Raw genomic sequence first — 20,823 nt, 5'->3', positions numbered from 1 at the left:
AATTTACCTGTGACATACAAGATAAAACGGGTTAATTCCTCTAATTTCGTGGTGCATGTGGGATTATACTTGTCACTTAAGACGTTTAGGTGGGTAGGAGTAAGAAATATCTACTTCGCCCAAATAAGAACTTCAACTTATTCACATGAAACGATTAATTAGAACCAGCATCTTTTCGAAATATCGCATCCGTAAGTTTTATTATGCGGTGTACTCCTATTTTACAACAGATGATTACCGAGCTTGTAACCTGCGAAAGAACAGGATGCTACATATTTCATTCTTGGTTCAAAAAAACAAGTTTATACAACTATTCAAGCCATGACAGCTGAAATCCGAACTTCCCAAAATCCGTTTATAAAATGTTATTTTTTTTATCAATAACGCTTATTGTGTTGGCCCATTTACTAATTCATCTTAATTTATTCCGTTCCTAATCTCCATCAATCATTACCGCAGAAATTTAACCATAAGTGAATCGTTGGTGCAAAACTACTGTTAAGAAATAAGTTCAAGTTGTGGGCTACAGAATAAAATAACTCATAGTCTAAATTGTTTAGTATAATTATGATATATCAAAGCATAAATGTAGTATTTTTAAAAAAAAGATAAAAGTTACAAATGATATGTTCGCTACTGTATATGCATAATTGTGCGGATTAAGATTTTAAAATGAGTTAATTTCATGAATTGAGAGTAGTTATAAGAACCAGAGGTCAACATGTGATATATATATTGACATGATAAACATTAAATACAATTGAAACTAAATGTATTGACCGTTCAAGAATATTCATCATCTTGTAAATCCGGGAAACAAAACCATTGCATTTGTTGAGTATACTTTGTGCTTCTGACAATGTGCCTGAAACACAGCTTACGAAAAAAGACACCCCGGCGCAGTGCAAGCATAATAAAGTTATCAATCATTTTTCATTCTTGTTACTGTAATTGAGACTATAAGATTTTACCTAACCTTCCTCGAAATTGATGCTATTATGCTTATCAGGCGAAGCGATATTGATAATTTGTGACAATTCCGAGCCACCTTTTATTATATCGAGCGTTTTTATCATCAGTATTGAATGGAGCCGAGACCTAAATTAAATGCGAAAACTAATAAAGTGAGAGATGGTGCTGGATGACTACTTCCATGGTATTCATTAAGGCTAGTGGCATAAATTAGTAAAGATATAATATATATTATATAAAATCAAACAAAGACTATTTCATCCCTTGCGGTTAATTGTATTTATCAGGATTTGCCGTGTTCTCGTGGCTGTCGCTTCGGTTAGAAGCTAACGGACTGTAGCATTAACGTGCTTTGCTGATGACTCTCAACAGTACAAAGCAGGTCTATTCAACCCGGTTCGCACCTCTGCTCTCTCCGCACAGTGTGAAAAAAAACTTCTCGGGTCTTACTGAGTCAAGTGACACTTGGAAGCATGATACCGTATTTTACTGTTCATTCAATCCTCTCCTTTCCCCGCAGCTTGTCTTTTGTTCCACAATACCAAGTGACACGCGTGCAAAATCAATTTGACACAAAGATGCCAACATCAACATAATTATTTTTAGTATACTTCAGAGAATACTTCAGACTGTTGGAAGTAATCTCAATATAAATATTTCCCACTGAATAGCGGCCGCCGTTTTTCACAGCCCACTGCAGAGATGGAGAACTTATTGCTAAGTTGCAACGTTATTAGATTGCTTTCAACATTTAAGCCGTGTTATAGATGCGTTGTTTGGTGCCTATTCATAGTGATCTGATTGAACCTGGCATACCGACTGGTCTAAACGCTCACAAAAGTATAAGCGATGTGGGTGAATGCGTTTCTCTCTCCCCTCTCTCTCTCCCTCCCTCTTTCCATCCCTCGCTCTCTCTCCCTTCCATTGTGCTTGAGAGGAAAGTCAGAGGATTGTTCATTTGATGCATATCAGCTCACTGAGTCTGATCCCCATTGTCTGTCCATCTGTCTGCCTGTTAGTTCCGGCCTTTCTTATCCACCATCACCAGTAATGATCATGTTTAAAATCGCCACTTTGCGCGTAATCAAAGATTGTTACTAGTTACCGCTCGGATTGTTTTAAGTAATTTAAAATATATATTTAAAAATATAGTCTTAGCAATAGCGTATTATGAATTTATATTCAAGATGAGCGTAGTTCTTAATCCTGGCTGAATAATCGCGATTTAACCATATCAAGCTCTACATTATCATAACGGTATCTGATTTATTAAATGTATTTGATTAAACAAATAAGCTAGCATCTAAAAGGTTACAAATAAAAGCACCTTCTTGATTTGCGATAGTTAACATTATGTAGATTGCTCTCAGATTCCAGTCTCGGTATTTAAAACGTGACTGTTGGCCAGAACGGAAAGAAGATTTATCACAAGTCTACAACATATACTCGTATAAAATACCCACAGACAGTCGGCATCTACAGACAGAGACAAACCCAGCTTGCATTTACCAGTGCCAGTCGATGGCTCTTTGGAATTGATTTCTTCTATTTCTCCCTCAGGTAGAACCTTCTTTGGGCTCTGCGATGTCTATTGATTCCTGAAAGTGAGAGTGACGCTGGCGAGCGCTGCGTGGAAATGACAGTTTGTCCCGCTGTAAAAGACACTTTCCTTTGCAAGATCATTTGTTCAGTGAAGCGTGCCAAGCAATCCCTGGGCTCTTCCGCTTGCATGCACTCTCAATTGGCACTTTCATTGGTGGTTATATGGAGCAACCCTATTAATGAAAACATGGAAACCAACAATTGTAGTGCATTAAAGAAATATTTAATACCTTCTAAAATATTTTCTATAACATATGGAATCTGATGCATACTGTTTATAATGATTAAAAGTAATATTATCTATTTAGGTTATTTAAACCACCTAGTCTAAGGTCAAATACTAAATATTACATATTTATGTCGAACCGTTATCTTAGAGTACATTGAATTTTATGAAGCTGTAAACAATGATAGTGATTACTCCTTAAGAACAATAGCAATAATATTTAACTCATTTGAAGATAATCGCGCACCAGCCTTTTTCCAGTATAAGCGCAAAAGCAGTGTGAAATGATCTTGTTTCTGTAAAGATTCACAAATTCCGAATTTCTTCGCTTACACATTATGCGATCTAAACATTAACTTCATGTCTTTATTTTTTTGTTCGACATTCTAGCCGATCCTAAATCTGCTAAGCAATGAAAGAGAAGAGTCGCAGATCTTTAAAAAAAACTTACTGAATACGAAAGTTCGCAAGATTATCATATAATTCTGCTGGAAGAAAACGTCGGTGTAACTAATTTGTACCACTGTTTTTTGGAAGATGTGAATTTTACAAAATGTATTTTAAGAAAGGATAACCACTTTCGAGTCTGTTGTGCATATTTAACAAGAGCGTGACAAGCGATGACGGCGGGTTGATTCACAAGGACGGTCTTCTGTACTAATATTTATAAACCAGCGGGTTACTGCATTATTTATGACTAATTCTGCCAGATAAAAACACTGGTCTAATTCAGTTAATGCTCATTATAAAATGGCGCAGCTACTTGACATTCAGAAGTCTTTTGGATTCAGGAGAATTTAAAAGGAACTTTCGTTGCACAAGTTACAATTCCACGCAGCGAGATAATTACATCCGAAATACGCCACTTGTTTGAGGGAAAACGTTGCATTTTAAAAACTATTTTATTCGTTATTCTAATAATTGCTATAATTCTTGTTCAAGCAGTTCCCGAAATGGGATTACGTTTGTAACCATTTTATGTGTATAAGAATAAGAACATTTTGTCAAAAAGTACAGAGTCTTCCAGGAATCAGCCGTATCAATCTAAACAAGACTTTTTCCTGTAAACATTTCATAAAGAAGACGAACAATTAATTTCCATCTTCATCCCTTCGGAATGATGTACAAAGTGCTATAGAATATTTACCAGCTCACCTGGAAATAAATTGCGACGGTGTGCCATTTATCGTTGGTTAAACGAAGCGCTGTGGGTAACTTCTAACTTTCGTTAAAATATTCCATAATATATTTCTAGAAAACGGTTTCTAATGCAGCTGGCCATTATGAACACTGTATTCTTATTTCTTCCTGTCCTAGAATTAGTCATATAATGTTGCTGGATAAACAAGTTGCATCTAATTGGTAAATGCGCGAAATCGCAATTGCGTGACAGACTGCTCCTGGTCAGTTGTCTAACTCGTTCCATGTAAAAGTCATCTGCGAATTGCTTATGTAAAAATGCTTCTATAATGGTCAAATATCTTGTCACAATCAAATATGCCTACAGTTCAAAGAGCAACATCACTTTTGAAAGACGTCGTTCCAAATAAAGGCGCGTCAACGCCTGACAGAAAATTCCTATGAACATCTTGACATCTGAAATAACCAGCCCTTTTGATTAATGTTTATAGGGTAGTTGTGTAGCCGTGAATGAAGATGCACCCCATCGCTGAAAAAATGCCTGCTTATACGACAAAAAGTCAAATTTTAAGAGCTGCTTTTACATTTAAGAGCGGTATTGTGGAGAAATGTTCACCATTAATAAAGCTAAAATGAATAATTTGACAATGAAGTAAATCAAGTCTTCTATAGAACGGAATTTCAATGCACTGATTATACGATGGGAGCTGTGAATTAGATTTAAAAGAGGGGTGCTTAGTAAAATACTACAATTTACCTTCAGTCTCTTAGTTCACTGTCCCATTTTCAATCTTTCAGTGTGATTTTAAGTAAGCATTTCACAGTTGTTCTTTAACAAAATCTCTGCTGAAATTTGTTTGTTTACATCAGGATCTGTTTGTATTTGTACTATCTTAACATTTTCATACATGAACGCAAAGATACGCGACTGCATTTTCAACTATAATATTCTGTCTCCATTCTGACAATTACCGAAATAACAATATTAACTTCGTTTAAGTTTATTCCCATGTACGTCCTGCTTGGCATATTCTAAATTAAAACGACAGGGCACTTTGCGTTCGGAAGTTCAAAATTCCTAGGTATTAATAATGCCAAGCAATGTACAAATTTGCTTGTGATTGAAAATGCGAAAATATGATTTATGTTACCACATGTTTATTTACATGTTTAAGCTGGGAATCGAGCAACAGACTGATTGGATATCGTGAACTGCGGTGTACTCTTTCAGCCTTTTAAATACAAATCTGTGGTGTTTCAACTTCGGTGACAACAATAACAAATGTTTCAAAAGTAACACTTCATTGATGACTTTGAGGACATAATTAAATAATATAAGTCCGTTTGCAGAATTTATCAAGATGCCCTAGAAATGGGCTGATCTGATAACATTTTGAAAGACGATCTACTTACTTGAGGACAAATATGAATTATTATTCAGCTTTAGGAGTCGCAGCAGGAGAAACATTTCTCAACAACAAGACGCGGAAACACAGCGCCTATATTGTTCAGACTGATGAAAGAATACTTATATTGGACGTAATTGAACATAACAATATTATTTCACGATAACATTTCCTATCGTTTGCACTTTATCTCTCAAGCGCCCTCTTACTAATAATTATATATTGCATGGTATTTTGGAAACCTCCAGCGTCTTTCAGGTCAGAAACCCAAACTCATGATTAACCATGGAATGTCGCAGTAACAACCCTGCAACTCCAGCTTTACAAAAAAACCTCAGCGCCTTACTCAATTAATGAACGTGAACATTAAATATGATAATTTCGTAAAATAAAATAATCATTTAAAATATTTGAGTTTTTTGAGTAATTTGTGTAATCGTTTTAAAGGATTCTGTTATTGATGTGAGTGAGAAGCTTTGGGGAAGCGGGGACATGATAAAATTAGAAAGAACAGTTACAAACCTTATTGTGATACATATTAAGGTTTGCTCATGCAGGCTAATTAAAAGCACTTTATGGATTGAATGTACAAAAACACATCGCAGCAAATAACGTAATTCGGCCCATCGTGGTCGTGCTTTCTTTATGACCAACAACACAATTCTGGAGCACTTCTTCACAATCCTGCCACATTTTCCGGCCCCAATTATATCTTTCAAAATTGCTATTGACAAGGATTCTAATTCCAGTTCAATTTATTGAACTGACAACCAGCATAGCACTCTCTGTGAGCTGGTTGGCAGTGCCAGGAGGGGTACAGACTGGTCTCAAGTTGCAATGAGCGGTGCACCGGCTGTCAGTTCAATAAACTGGACTGGAATTAGAAGCACTGTCAATAGCAATAGCAGGGGACGATACCGCAAGTTGTAGAGAGCGGAAGAGGGTGATCCCAGAATGAAATCCACTTGTCGCCAGTGTGTGGAGGGCGCCGGGGATAGATCCCAGACTGCAATGTTCTGATTGCCAGGGCTGGAAACTGAACGGGCATTGTTCGCAGACCATATTGCAACTAGTTGTCATTGCAGGAAGGAGACAGGATGGGTACCAAGTGGGAGTGCATTGATTGTCAGGGCAAAGTTCAAAAGTTCGAAGTAAATTATCATAAATTTATTATGGCATATGCATTATTTGTATATGCCACCATATAGAACCCTGAAATTCATTTCTTGCGGGCATTCACAGTAAATAGAAAAAAACCAACAGAGTCAATGAAAAGGAACTGGCTGTACCCAGGCTACAGAAATCGGGATGGGGCCCATCCCAGACAAGAGTGCACTGGTTGCAGTTCAGGGATCAAGATGTGGGGTGATCCCAGGCAGAAGTGCAATATTGCCAGTGCCGGGAGCAGGACGTGAACTAGTCTCTGACCAGAGTGCACTGGCTGCAGTGCAGTGCAGGGACGGGGGACAGAGGATAATCCAATGCTGGACTGCACTGGCTGCCAGTGTTATTCGTGGGACGGGGTTGAACCCAAGCTGCAGTGAGCAGTTGGCGCCTCTACAGTGGGCTGAGCAAACGTCAGTCTGACCGCAGGGGAATCTCAGGCTGACGTACTCCGCAAACGCCAATTTGCGGAGAAGCAAAATCATTCGTTGGAATTTTGTGCACAGCAATAGCAAAGCCCCAGGCTCCGGCTGCTGTCGTACATACGTCTGAGTGGGGCTATATTTGGGGGGTGGGGGGTTAATAGTTCATGTGCTGAGAATGGCGAGGTGTACAAGCGGCGTCTGCGGAGCGGCGCTGAGCGCGCTGCTTCTTCTTAGCGCCCGCTGCTCCTCGACTCCTGGCCCGAAGAACAAAGCCGATGACAAAACGTCCTGTCACGGAGCTTTCGATCTGTACTTTGTCTTGGATAAGTAAGTGGAGCGGTGTTGGTTTGCTTTTATTTTTATATATATCTCTCTCTCCGCCCTCCCGAGGAGCGAGATGCAAACAAGGCTGATTGGCTTTGTGCTTGGTGTTTAGCGGCGGAGATGTGCAGGCGAGTGTAGCAGCGGGGTGGTGGGAGGCAGCGAGAGTTGGTATGGGTGTGCCCCCCCCCACCTCCTTGCCAGGGCTCGGCTCCCGTACTCCCTGAGTGGGCGCAAAAGCCCCCAGTGCGCGCGCGCGCGCGCCAACCCCACCGCCACCCCCGGGCTGGGCTCGCGCAGCGGCTGTGGTGGATGGTGGTGGATGGTGGTGGATGGTGGTGGCGGGGGGGGGGGGGGGGGAGGCGGTGAGCAGTTCTCTTGTACAGGAGCGGTAGGGATCTGTCTGTGTGTGTGTGAGAGTGAGAGAGAGAGTGAGTGTGTGTGTGTGAGAGAGAAAGTGTGAGAGAGTGAGTGTGTGTGTGAGAGAGAGTGAGTGTGTGTGTGAGAGAGAGAGTGAGTGTGAGAGAGAGAGTGAGTGTGTGTGTGAGAGAGAGAGTGAGTGTGTGTGTGAGAGTGTGTCTGTGAGAGAGCAAGTGTGTGTGTGTGAGTGTGTGTGTGTGAGAGAGAGTGTGAGAGAGTGAGTGTGTGTGTGTGTGAGAGAGAGTGTGAGAGAGTGAGTGTGTGTGTGTGTGAGAGAGTGAGTGTGTGTGTGTGTGAGAGAGTGAGTGTGTGTGTGAGAGAGAGAGCGAGTGTGTGTGTGAGAGAGAGTGAGTGTGTGTGTGAGAGAGAGAGTGAGTGTGTGTGTGAGAGTGTGTCTGTGAGAGAGCAAGTGTGTGTGTGTGAGTGTGTGTGTGTGAGAGAGAGTGTGAGAGAGTGAGTGTGTGTGTGTGTGAGAGAGTGAGTGTGTGTGTGAGAGAGAGAGCGAGTGTGTGTGTGAGAGAGAGTGAGTGTGTGTGTGAGAGAGAGAGAGTGAGTGTGTGTTTGTTTGTGTTTGTGGGGGGGGAGGGGAGAGGGCGACTGGCGCTGCCGCGACTCTAGTTTTGGGCAAAGTTCTTGTTCCCTGTAGGAGCCACTGCCGTTAGTTGAGATACTGGCACTGGGCAAGGAACACTGGCAGTGGGTAAGGAGCTCTGGCACTAGGTAAAGAAAACGGACACTGGTGGAGATGCTGGCAGTGGGTGAGATTCACTGGCACTAGACAGGGAACACTGTTGTGTTTTGTTGTGTCCTGTGTTGTTCTGCCCAGCATTGTGGGCTTGCTCTGTCGATGCCAGAATGTGTGGTGACACTTGTGGGGGTGCGCCCAGCACAACCCTAGGTGTGTCAGTTGTTAATACAAATGACACATTTCACTGTGTGTTTCAATGCACATATGGTACATGAATCTGAACACTGACTGGACATACTGGCACTGGGTACTAACAACCAGTGAGAAACATTGGTGCTGATGGGGTTGCTGGCAGGGGTATGCAACAATTTCACTGGATATGACACTATCATTTTTGGGTGAAAATCTCTGGCACTGTTGGAAATACTGTCATTTAGTGTAGGTGCTGGCACTGGGTGAGAGTCATTGCTAGCTTTTGGGATTCTAATATTGGGTGAGAAAATCTGCCTTTGTGGAGATACTGGTATTGGGTGAGATATACTGACATTGGTTGAGCTACTGATTGTGTGAGAAGAAACATTTATTGATGAGAGATCGTAGCACTAAGTGATAACAGTTGACATAGTGACACTAATGAGAAATGCAATCAGTGACAAAGTTTTTAACAGTAAAAAACACAGAGATTCTTGTGGTGAATGAAGAATACATTCATTGCCTGAGCTGCTGGCGCTATATGAGAACCAATAACAAATGTAGAGTTCATGCCTTCAATTGAGAGGCAACATCGGTTGCTGAGATAAACGGCTGAGTGCGAATATTTACAACTGATGAGTTACTAATTCTGGCTGAGAAACATCATCAAAAAATGAGATTGTGGTAATGTGAGAAAATATCACCGGTGACTGAGAGATACTAGCAATGTGTAAAAGGTAGCTGGGACTTGCACTGGTGAGAGTTGAAGGATAAAGATCGAGTGGTACTGCCATTGAATGAGAAATGTTGATAGATGCTGAGATCCTATCACTGCGTGAAAAATGATGACTGGATGAGATCTAACAGTAAATAAGAGACACTACTATTTACTATGAGATACTAGGTGAAAAAGATGGTCTGCTGATGACAATCTACTGATGGCATAGGGCCAGGAGCAGAGCAAGTCCATTACCATTACATTCAACTTTGACTGTTATGCCGGTGCCTCTATCTCTCATTCACTTGCAGTCTTCCTTAGCACTCCTGTTGACTCGCAATACTAACGGTAGTATTCACTCACTGGGAATCCTTCTCTACTGATGGTATTTCTCATATAGTTTCTCTCAGCCATTGGAGTTTTTTCACACCTGGTATTAGCATCTTTCAGCCACTGAAATGTTTCACAGTCACTATCTGTACTTCTTGTCTGTTGATGGGATTCTCAACCATCTAGTACCAGCGCTTCTCACTCAATGCCAATATCTCTGCCACAACTGGTATTTCTCATTCACTGCCTGTATTTAGAACATCGAATGTAGAACACAGTACAGGGTCTTCAGCCCATGATGTTGTGCTGATTTTTGAATCACTCCATGATCAATCTAACTCTTCCTTCCCACATAGCCCTTTTATTTTCCTTTTATCAATGTGCCTCTCTAACAGTCTCTTAAATGTCTGTTATATATCTGCCTCTACCACCACCCCTGGCTGTGCATTCCATGCACTTACCATACTGTGTGAAAAGAATAGTTCCTCTGATATCCTCTCAACATTTTCTTCCAATCACCTTAAAAATACATCCCCTGCCAGTAGCCATTGCCGCCCTGGGTGTACGGTGCTGGCTATCCTCTTATAATCTTATACTCATCTATCAAATTACCTTTCTTCCTCCTTTGCTCCAAAGAGAAAAGCCCTAGCTTGCCCAAGGGAAGTATTTTTCACCCAAGCCTAAGTATCCTTCATTCATTCATTGTTTCTAACTTGCAGAAGGACTGAGTGAGAAACACCGGTATTGCATGAGAACTATTACACTGGGTGAGAAATGCTGCATTTGCATGAGAGATGTGTGAATGATACAGGATCCTGGAGGAGAGATTCTGGCACCGATGAGAGGTATTGGAAGTCTATTGTTAGTGCCTGACACATAGGCATAATGGGAACAGGGGCAGAATGGGAGAGCTCACCCCGGGAGGACAGTTACTGAGCAGGACATGATCTCACAAGGTAAAAAATGTACTGGTACTTGAGTGAGAAATCCTGACTTGGAAAGTAGTGCTGAAGAAGAGAGGTGTGATCTTTAAGGAGAAAAGGAATAGCATTTGCTGCCAAAGGCATTGGAAATGAATAAGAAACGGTTGTGGTATTGATTTGCAATAATTGTCATTTAAGGTGTTGGACAAGAAAAAAATCAAATGAGATTCACATTGAGTTTATGATACAATTACACCTGATAGAAAAACATAGGACTGAACAAGGAATGCTATTGACCGAGAAAGGACTGGATGAGTGACACTTACCTCTTAATGGATTCTGCCATTAGTTAAGCAAATCTTACCAAGAGTGAGATGCATTAGAGGTCACTGAAATACAATGAAAGGTTGTCTTAGATGAGAGTCACACAAGGAAATATGCACTAATAATGAAATCCTGTTTTAGGGTAAGAAATTTTCTGTCCTGAGTGAGGACCACTGACATGCAAAGAAAACATTGGCACTGGTACAAAGCATATTAGTACAAGAGTCAGAATTTCTGGAATTCAATACAAGTTGCAATAATCTAAGGCTGAGAAACTAACAATAAATCACACTAGCACAGACCGCCTGGAGTTATACCACTAGTTACAGCATTACAAGGAACTTACTTGCTTTTCTCTTCAGAAAGTCTACAATTAAATTTTGGTATGCACCTGTGTTAGAATAATAACCTTTGGTTAGTACAAGCATTTTGGTTAGTAAAGCAAACTGGTATAGTAAGGACTCTACAGAGAGTAGTATTCCAGCACTAACTCACTTCTTTTGTATTGTTCCAAGAACCCCCTTTCCCGATCCTATAACTCCAAGCAGAGTTGTCTTAAATCAGTTCACCTGGAGTGCTGGAAGGTAGACAGGTGCCTTATTCTTCCTTAACATCTGTCAAATTTACACACAGATTTTTGATAGGGCTCAATTCTTCTCTTTAATCAGATTTTATCACTCATCTGATCAAGCCCAATCTTCTCCTAATCTCACATTTAAATAATGTAGGCTTCTGAAAACTGGCACCTGGTCATGGGCACTCTTTTTTTCTGCTTGCTTCTGCTCACTTCTGTTGGTGTTTTACTGAGGCAGTAATTGAGTAAGTTAATGACAATTGCTTTCATATTGTTTTTACATTTACCATCAGTCATCTGGTCTCCACTGCTCCTCATTCATTTGTCCTGCAGGATCATTTTTGCCTCAGTTGCTGGACACGAATCACAGGGATAAGTTCACTCACCGCAGGCTCAGTTTCTGAGGGTCATTGCACGGACAGTGGCAACCTTAACATAATCATTCTGCTAGAGGATGATGACACTACTCCTAACACCAACTCAAATACAGCCACAAAACTTGTAAGACTGTTGAAGCTTAGTTAACAGTTTTATTTAAGCAAGACAAAGGTTGTCAATGAAAACCACATATTTCACTGTATGATTCAATGTACAGGTGACAAATAAACTTGAATCTTGTATGTGCATTAAACAGACATCAAATTTTTTTAAAAATAGGAAAATGTCAATGCTGTTACATGTTGTTTCACCTGTAAAAATAAAAAGAAATATGCTTAAAGGACAAGCAAAAGCAAGGAAGAAAGTAATGAAAATATAGCACTTTGATTTCACATACAGACTATAAATATAATACTGTTAAAATAACTACACAGCATTCTGTGATGCTGTTGGTCACTGGAAAGTTTTGACAGCTGATGAGGCTGAGAACAGACTATTACCGGCTGTATGAGCCATTTAAGGGCAAAGTTTGCCACATGGACAGAAAGTTCCTTTGCTGTGCAGGGCTTTGTCAATCAGCTGAGTTTTGACTTCCCAATATAAGTCTGAGCCTGGAACGATGTTGTAAGAAACAATGTAGTACAAATATATGCAACTAGCAAACTCAGGTAGATCATGTGATATTGGAAGAAAGAAATTATGTAAGAAAATAATTGTGAGAGACCTATATTTGATAAGTGAGGCAAAATATTAGTATTCTGTGAATGACTCGGATAGTCGTCATTCTTCATTATCTGTGAATTTGGTGAGAGCTGTTAGGCAGTATAGAAGATAAGTAGAAAGACAGTGACTTTGGGTAATAGCATAGGATAAGTTTCACTTTTACTGATTGAAAAATCATGGAACATGATTAGCACAGTCATTAGGTAAGAGCCCTAAATACCACAAGGACAAAATCATTAACCTGAGGAAAGACAACTGCATGAAAGACCTTAGATTTTGGTGATATTGAAAGTATAGTTACGGTATGTAAAATCAGAGTATGTTTCTCGCTCAAACAAAGTCTTCTAAGTGGAGCTGTGTGGGGAAAAATTCAGATGGTGCTATTGAATAAGCAACCTTACTAACAGCAATGGATGGGAAATATCGGTACTGGCATTGAATAAGAAAGGCAGTACTATTAAGGAACACTTGGCTGAGTAAGGAAGACAGCAAGTAAATTACCCAGCCAAGACTATGAATCTGTATCTGGTGTATCTTTTTATCTGAGCAGTAAAGTGTGGCCCTGATTCTTTGACAATCTCACAAACTCACAACCTTTATATCTGGGGGAAGGGGCAAGGGCCACAGGTATATTGGAATGCCATCATATTCCCCTCCAAGACGGGCGTGATTCTGACTTAATCATATACTCTTATTCTTTATTGTTGCTGAGTCTAAATACTCAAACTTTCAATCCTACAACATTTTGGGAGACTATAATTAAACAGATTGCAGCAGTTAAAATGGTGCTTTACCATCACTTTCTCAAAAGCAAATAAATGCTCTAAATTTGCCGGTGATCTCCACATACAGTATGTAAATAACAAAAGTAAACCTAGTGAATCTATAGCAAGGTTGAAATATTTTTGTCTCCGAAGGTGGAAATGACTGAGTGAAGAATGAAGGTAACACTAGATAGGAGAGAACTGGGACTTGTTGAAATACTGAGTGGAAGATGCTCTATATGAGTAGTCCTAATGGTGTGGGTGGAGCGGGACAGAGTGTTGTAATCTAACATTGAATAGAAGAATCCATGGCACTGAAAAGATAAAAGGTATGAATTTAAATAGCATATTATTACATCTGTCAGAAGCATCTCAAAGTGCTTTGCATTTAATTACCTTGCAAAATAGTAATTGTTCTCAGCTAGCAAGTATGGAAAATAAAACAACATCCAATTCTTTTTAGGATTGTATCAAGGCAATTTGACGTGTTTCTGAACTATTTGATTGTGTTTTAGCTAACAGTCTACTCCACAAGTTTAAATTGATGAAGTAGCAGTGTTGCCCTGGATTGTTGTGGAGATTATGCATCCTGGTTCTGGAGTGGAATCTGACACCCACTGTAACTGTGAGGTATTATTGGTATAGACAAAGCTACTATGACATTCAGTGAATATACTGTATGAAAGAGTTGGAAATGAGACTGACTATGGTATTGTAATGCATCAACAAGGAACAAACCCTGGCAATGGCACAGTGTGAGAGAAGGTGAAGCTGCAGTAAAATTAAGAAAGGGTTACTGATAATATATGAGTGGCACATTCTGCTACTGGAACTGACATTAAGGAAGATAGATGCTCCTGATAATAACGGTATAATATTGTACTGAGTGGGCCTGGTACTGAGTGGTAGAGAAGGAGGCATTGAGCATGGACGGAGGCCAGAGAGATTCTGGAATAGCTTACTCTGTCATCACAAAATTTCAGATTTAATTCTTAAAGATTAAAAGAAAAGCAAAAATGTTATCAGTTTTAAATTTCATAGAGGACAATTGATGAAGTATCAGATCAAGGTATAAGAAAGTACAGTAGTTTGTTAAATGAAACAATTAATGACTTTGTTAGCATCTTTTCTCTGAAATGTTAATCTATCCTTTTTTTCAGAATTGAACAACTTGCGACATTGTGTATTTCCAGCAGTTTTTGCTTGTGGAATTTTATACATGTCAAATTATTTAGTAGAATATAGCACATTTAAACCTTTTATGTGGTTTATAGTGGAGGCAATGAATCCCCAGCGAGAAACTAGGCTGAGTTCAACAGCAGGGTATGAAAATCTGGTCACTTTGAACCTGTGTTCCTTGTAAACTGTCAAGAAAGGATTCATTGAACTGACATGCATATCCCATGCCTGGTCAATTTGTCTAGAAGTATCCTACTTAGTTACTGGATATTTTAGAAACATCAGTTTTAATTAAGTACCAGAACCTAGCTGTTGCACTTTTAAATATACATGAAATTATACTCAGTGAAACAATTAATTGAGTAATTAATCAGAATGTGATTTTACTACTAGTTTTACAGTGCTTTTGGCAACTATTAAGACACAGAGTCCCTGCCTGTCTTTTACAAGGCACACGTCACTGGGGAGTGGAAGGGGTTTGCTTCACTAAAAATCGCTTGTAACCGGGAAGATCTATCGAAGACTGTGTGCTCACGTTGGTGAGACAGCAGAATCTAGATGGCTGAAAGTGGGTCACAATACTGGGCTCCAGAGCTTAGAATGAAATGAGATCTCCAACATGAGTTCTCAGGCCTGTCCTTTTGCACAGGTTTAGGAGGGGTTTTCATACCTGACTTCTTGAGAATTTAAGTGGGCAGATGTGGGAGTCAGAGGTGAATTCACCTGCAGCAAAGATATTACTCAGCCACTGATAGCTGTGTATTGAATGACAGGGAAATAAGCAGCATTCGCTGGCAGATTGCTTAGATGTATCTTCCTCCAATCTTCAGGTTACACTTCTGTCCTTCAGCACCATGTTTTGAAACGGAAATAGGTCTTCTTGTATTTTGATGAACCTGTATGTGACTTAGTAAATTGATATTTCGTAAAGAATACCTTCCTTTCAGGCCCTCCTCAAGACTAACTCAGACTAATCATCGAACGGTACCTTCTTTGTTTGTGTTCATTTTTTCCATGTAGTTCTGTGAAATGCCTTGTGTTGTTTTTCTGCAGATATGCTATGTGAGTGCAACAAGATCAAGGTGATTAAATGGCCTAAGTGCTTATGGGAAACATCAGGTTAAATTTTTGATTGCTGGCTGGAAATCCCCAGTGAGATGAGATGAAATTTTTGCAATGTTACAGCAATAGGTAAAGACAGGTCCAGAGGAAATTTGCCCCCATATACTGTATCTAAATATTGGGTGAAATCAAGATTAGAACATTTTTTGTGTTCAAGAATGCGCCAGCGAACAACGCAACTAACGGCGATTTCCTCAGACAGTTCACAGAACTACTTCTTTTTCTTCTTTCAAGTATGATTCCACTACTAACCTGCATGCAGTTGGAACCTGTGACTAACATCTTGATGGTGTGTTTTTGGGCCGATTGAGCAATCTGGCACTTGGCTGTCTCTGAAGGATTTTGGTGAGGCTGGGAATGTTGCGTGCGGCCTGGCAGCCTGGACGTGGGAGGTAAGCCCATCATTGACTCCATTGCTTCTTTCCAGTTGGGGCGCTAAGCAAGGCTGAAGTCAACAAAGACTAGAGCGGAGGACAGGCTGAAGTTTGCCACTGTGTGCATGTGCTTGACTAGTCTTCTTGCATAGATGCTGTTTGAGGAAAGCACAGGAGTCTTGTGTTCCACATTGCAAGGATTAATTGGTGAGGGTCATGGCTCTGGACTCATTTCAGGGGACTTCTAGATTCATGTTGCATGTATTTCTGGATTTTGGTTTCGCTTTCTGCTGTTTTTGAGTGGTTTTGAACGGACTAGGGCGCCTCAGCGAAGACTTGGCTCTGCAGCCTGCAGTTGGCTAGTGGCACAAAGCTGAACTGAATTAATCTGGATATTACTGGACTCCTGGATTGATATTGATACTCTACATGGTGTTAGCTCACCTTTTGCCGTTTGTGCAATTTGTTCCTTTTTTACATGTTGGCTGCTTTATGCTTTCTTTGAATGGGTTCCATGGCGTTTCTTTGTTTCGTGGCTGCCTACAGGAGGACAAATCTCAGATATGTATTCTGTATACATACTTTGATGATAAGTGTACTTTGAATCTTTGAATTGTTAGAATGCGTTTGCAGTGTACTTGAGCCCAAGTGAAATCAGTAGAAATATAATATTACTGTAGTTAGTGCAATTCATACTGATCCTGAAGCTGTTAAGTCTGTTACATCATTGATTATTCATCTAGTTGATATTTTATCACAAAAATTAACTTACAAATTATGTATGCAAAATAACAAAATGGAAGCAATGAAATATGTGAAGTAAATAATCGATTATTCATCAATACTTGCCATGATGAGAGGTCAAACCTTTTAAACATTTTATGACTAAAAAATACTTATTGTCACAAAAAGGCATAATTTTACTGTCAATGTAAGCACAGCATATTTTGTGAATAAGTTACACAGGCAATAATAAATTAGTGGTTTAGTGCAAAAACAGGGAGAAATTTTTTAAGCATGCAGAATTTCCAGTGAAGGGACATTTTTCTCTCTGCTTGTATTTTGAAGTGCAAATACTTTTCTATTATTGATTTTTTAAAAATTCAGTTTTTCTTGGTTTCTTGGAAACCAGTTCTTAGACTTCAGTATTAAGCACGTATCATACTCAACAAAATCTTCTACACAAAGATAAACTTTGTTAGATATTGTCAGGAAAGGAAGGTTTTATGTGTATTTGCTTAGACTAAGAGATATGGGAAGATATAAGCTTGCTAGAAACTGTACTTGTTGCTTTAGCTGCAGATGGTTCTGAAGATTGCACGAACTGCAACTGTAAATGTCTCAGAGAAATCTGGGTTCCATGATAAAGTAAGATCACAGGAACATTAATTTTAAGTTGCATAGCAGCTCAAGCCCAAATCCCCAGTCAGTTAGATCGAGGCTGCTTTTTGGCCTCTTCCACTTTCCTGTCAAATCTCCATAACCTCAACATGGACAAACATTCAACAATTTCAGCTTCAAATATAATCATTGCATCCACAGCTCCCTGAGTTAGAGAACTACAAAGATTAACAGTCCTCTGTAAAAAGTAAGTTCTCCGCTTCTTGGCCCTAAATGACTGATCCCTTATCTTGAGGCATTGTACTTAGTTCTAGACTCTTCAACAGGATAGCCTCACAACATTCATTCTTTCCAAGAATAAGATGGAAACTCCTTCACAAATACATATCATGGAATTTTTTATGGCTATATTTAATAATTTTCTTGTCAATATGTCATGCTTTTTACAGTTGTTATTATTAAGTGATTAATTTGGTGGGCAGTTGTAATAGTAGTTCAAAAGATTTCTGTGAAAGGAACAGATATGTCTGCTGTTAGATGAGCTAAAGTATCATGGATATTGAAGGGGGCTTTTGTGGAACATAAGTAGTAACAAGGAGTCGGTATGAACTATTAAGCACCTATTACTGTGGCACCTTTTGAGTTCTGGGCATCAGAGTTTGGAGTTCAGTTCTAGCATCTTCTAGGAAAATTTGTACATTCTTCCCATGTGCTCGTGGGTTTCCTCCAGTTTCTTCACACATTTCAAAGGTGTACAGTTTAGTAGGTTAATTGGTTATTGTAAATTGTCCTGTGATTAGGCTAGGGTTAAATCGGGGGTTGCTGGGCAGCACGGCTCACTGTATCTCTAAATAAATAAAAATAAAATTAACAAGCCACATTCTGCAGAAATAGATTCACACTGTGTGTCATATTCTTTCTTTTGATTTTTAAATTGTTACTATTGAAGTGAATTTATTACTGTATTATTCAAATGTTCTTTGTTAATTTTAGTAGAAATTGTGCAAACATGCTGCAGAATTTTCAAAGAAAAAATAGATATGATGTTGCAGATTGACAACTTTGGAAATATTTGCTATACCTATGCACTAGTGTTTTGTAGTTATGAATTAGATACCCATTTCCCTCTGTTTCTCATAAACTCTGTACTCTCCCACCAGATTAAGAATCAGGTTTAATATCACTGGCGTGTGTCATGAAATTTGTTGTAATATGGCAGCAGAACATTGTAATACATAATAATAAAAGCTGTAAATTACAGTAAGAAGTTTGCATGGTTTTATTGTTTTACAATATTGAATCACCATGGGTTTATTTTGGCTTTTTTGACACTGACCAACAGAAAAAAGTTTACTTCATGTCAAAGTGATAAGCAGATCTCTACGAAGTGATCTAAATTAGTTACAAATATAAAACACAAAATAATTGATTGCATAAGTATTCACCCCCTTTAATATGAAACACCAAATCATGACTGGTGCAGCCAACTGGTTTTAGAAGTCACATAATTAGTTAAATGGAGATCTGTTTTTGGAGACCTGTGTGCAGTCAAGATGTTTCATTTGGTTGTAGTAAAAGTACACTAGAAATGGAAATAATATGGCACAGCTGTAAATCTGTCTAAAGCAGGCCGTACTCAAATACTGAGTGACCGTACAAGAAGGGGACTAGTGAGGGAGGCCACCAAGAGATCTATGACAATTCTGGAGGAGTCACAAGCTTCAGTGGCTGAGATGGGAGAGACTGCACATACAACAACTGTTGCCTCGGTGTTTCATCAGTTGCAACTTTATGGGAGAGTGACAAAGAGAAAGCCACTGTTGGAAAAAGCTCACATGACATCTTGGCTAGAGTTTGCTAGAAGGCATGTGGAAGACTCTGAAGTCAGCTGGAAGAAGGTTCTGTGGTCTGATGAAACCAAAATTGAACTTTTTGGCCATCAGACTAAACACTACATCTGGCGTAAGCCAAACACCTCACATCATCAAAAACACACCATGTCTAACATGAAGCATGGTGGTGGCTGCATCATGCTGTGGGGATTCTTCACTGCAGCAGACCCTGGAAGGTTTGTCAAGGTAGGGCATAAAATGAATGCAGTAAAATACAGGGAAATCATTGAGGAAAACCTGAATCAGTCTGCAAGAGAATTGCGACTTGGGAGATTTGTTTTCCAGCAAGACAATGACCCCAAGCATAAAGCCAAAGCTGCACAGGAATGGCTTAAAAACAACAAAGTTAATGTTCTTAATTGGGCAAGTCAGAGTCCAGGCCTCAATCCAATTGAGAATTTGTGGCTGGATTTGAAAAGGGCTGGTCACTCGTGATCCCTATGCAATCTGACAGAACTTGATCAGTGTTGTAAAGAAGAATGGGGGAAAAATTGCAGTGTCCAGATGTTCAAAGCTGCTAGAGACCTATCCACACAGACTCAAAGCTGTAATTGCTGCCAAAGGTGCATCTACTAAATACTGACTTGTATGGGGTGAATACTTATGCAATCAATTACTTTATGTTATATATGTATATATACACACATACATAAATGTTAAATGTAGTTCAAAAAGAGAAAGAAATAGTGAGATTGTGTTCATGGATTCAATGTCCATTCAGAAATCTGATGGTAGAGGGGAAGAAGCTGTTCCTGAAATAATTGAGTGTGTGTGTTCGGGCTCCCGTACCTCCTCCCTGATGGTACAAATGAGAAGAGGGTATGTCCTGGCAGATGGGTTTAATGATAGATGCTGCATTTTTGAGGCATCACTCCTTAAGTTGTTCAGGATGCTGGTGAGGCTGGTACCCATGATGGAGCTGTCTGAATTTACAACTTTCTGCAGCTTATTTTGATCCTGTGCAGTGCCCCCCTCTCCCCATAGCAGACAGTGATGCAGAATGCTCTCCATGGTACATCTGTAGAAATTTCTGAGTGCCTTTGGTAGCATACAATCTTCTCAAACTCCAAATAAAAAAATATAGCCACTGTTGTGCTTTCTTTGTAACTTCATCGATATGTTGGGCCCAGGATAGATCCTCAGGGATATTGACATCCAGGAACCTGAAATTGCTCACCCTTTCCACTTCTGATCCCTTGATGAGGACAAGTGCGTGTTCCCTTGCCTTACCCTTTCTGAAGTCCACAATCAATTCTTTAGTCTTACTAACATTGAGTGCAAGGTTGTGGCTGCGACACCACTCAACCAGCTGATCTATCCCATACACCTTCTTGTCGCCATCTGAAATTCTGCCAACAACAGTTGTGTCATCAGCAAATTTATAAATAGCATTTAGGCTCTGCATACACTATCATCAGTGTAGAGAGAGTAGAGCAGTGGGCTAAGAACACATCTTTGAGGTGTGCCAATGTTGATTATCAGTGAGGTGGAGGTGTTATTTCCAATCCGCACAGACTGTGGTCTTCCGGTGAGGAAGTCGAGGATCCAGAGGCCCAGGTTCTGGTGCTTTTTGATCAGAACTGTAGGAGTGATTGTGTTAAACACTGAACTATGGCCAATAAACA

The 20,823-nt window shown here is 39.6% G+C and overlaps 1 protein-coding gene across 2 annotated transcripts in view; it reads left to right on the top strand.

Annotated features, from left to right (window-relative positions):
* Positions 1 to 6,990: 6,990 nt before the first annotated feature.
* The window catches only part of LOC140212071 (anthrax toxin receptor 1-like), a 109,892-nt gene continuing 96,059 nt past the window's right edge, over positions 6,991 to 20,823 (top strand). For both annotated transcript variants that reach the window (XM_072282553.1, XM_072282554.1), the window contains exon 1: positions 6,991 to 7,262. In XM_072282553.1, the coding sequence (XP_072138654.1) occupies positions 7,111 to 7,262 (152 nt within the window). In that variant the 5' untranslated portion in view covers positions 6,991 to 7,110. The remainder of the gene's footprint in view (positions 7,263 to 20,823) is intronic.

Source organism: Mobula birostris, chromosome 18 (genome assembly GCF_030028105.1).
Source record: "Mobula birostris isolate sMobBir1 chromosome 18, sMobBir1.hap1, whole genome shotgun sequence".
NCBI lineage: Eukaryota > Metazoa > Chordata > Chondrichthyes > Myliobatiformes > Myliobatidae > Mobula > Mobula birostris.
The sequence above is the reverse complement of the archived record's forward strand: the minus strand, read 5'-3'. Positions and strand labels throughout refer to the sequence as shown.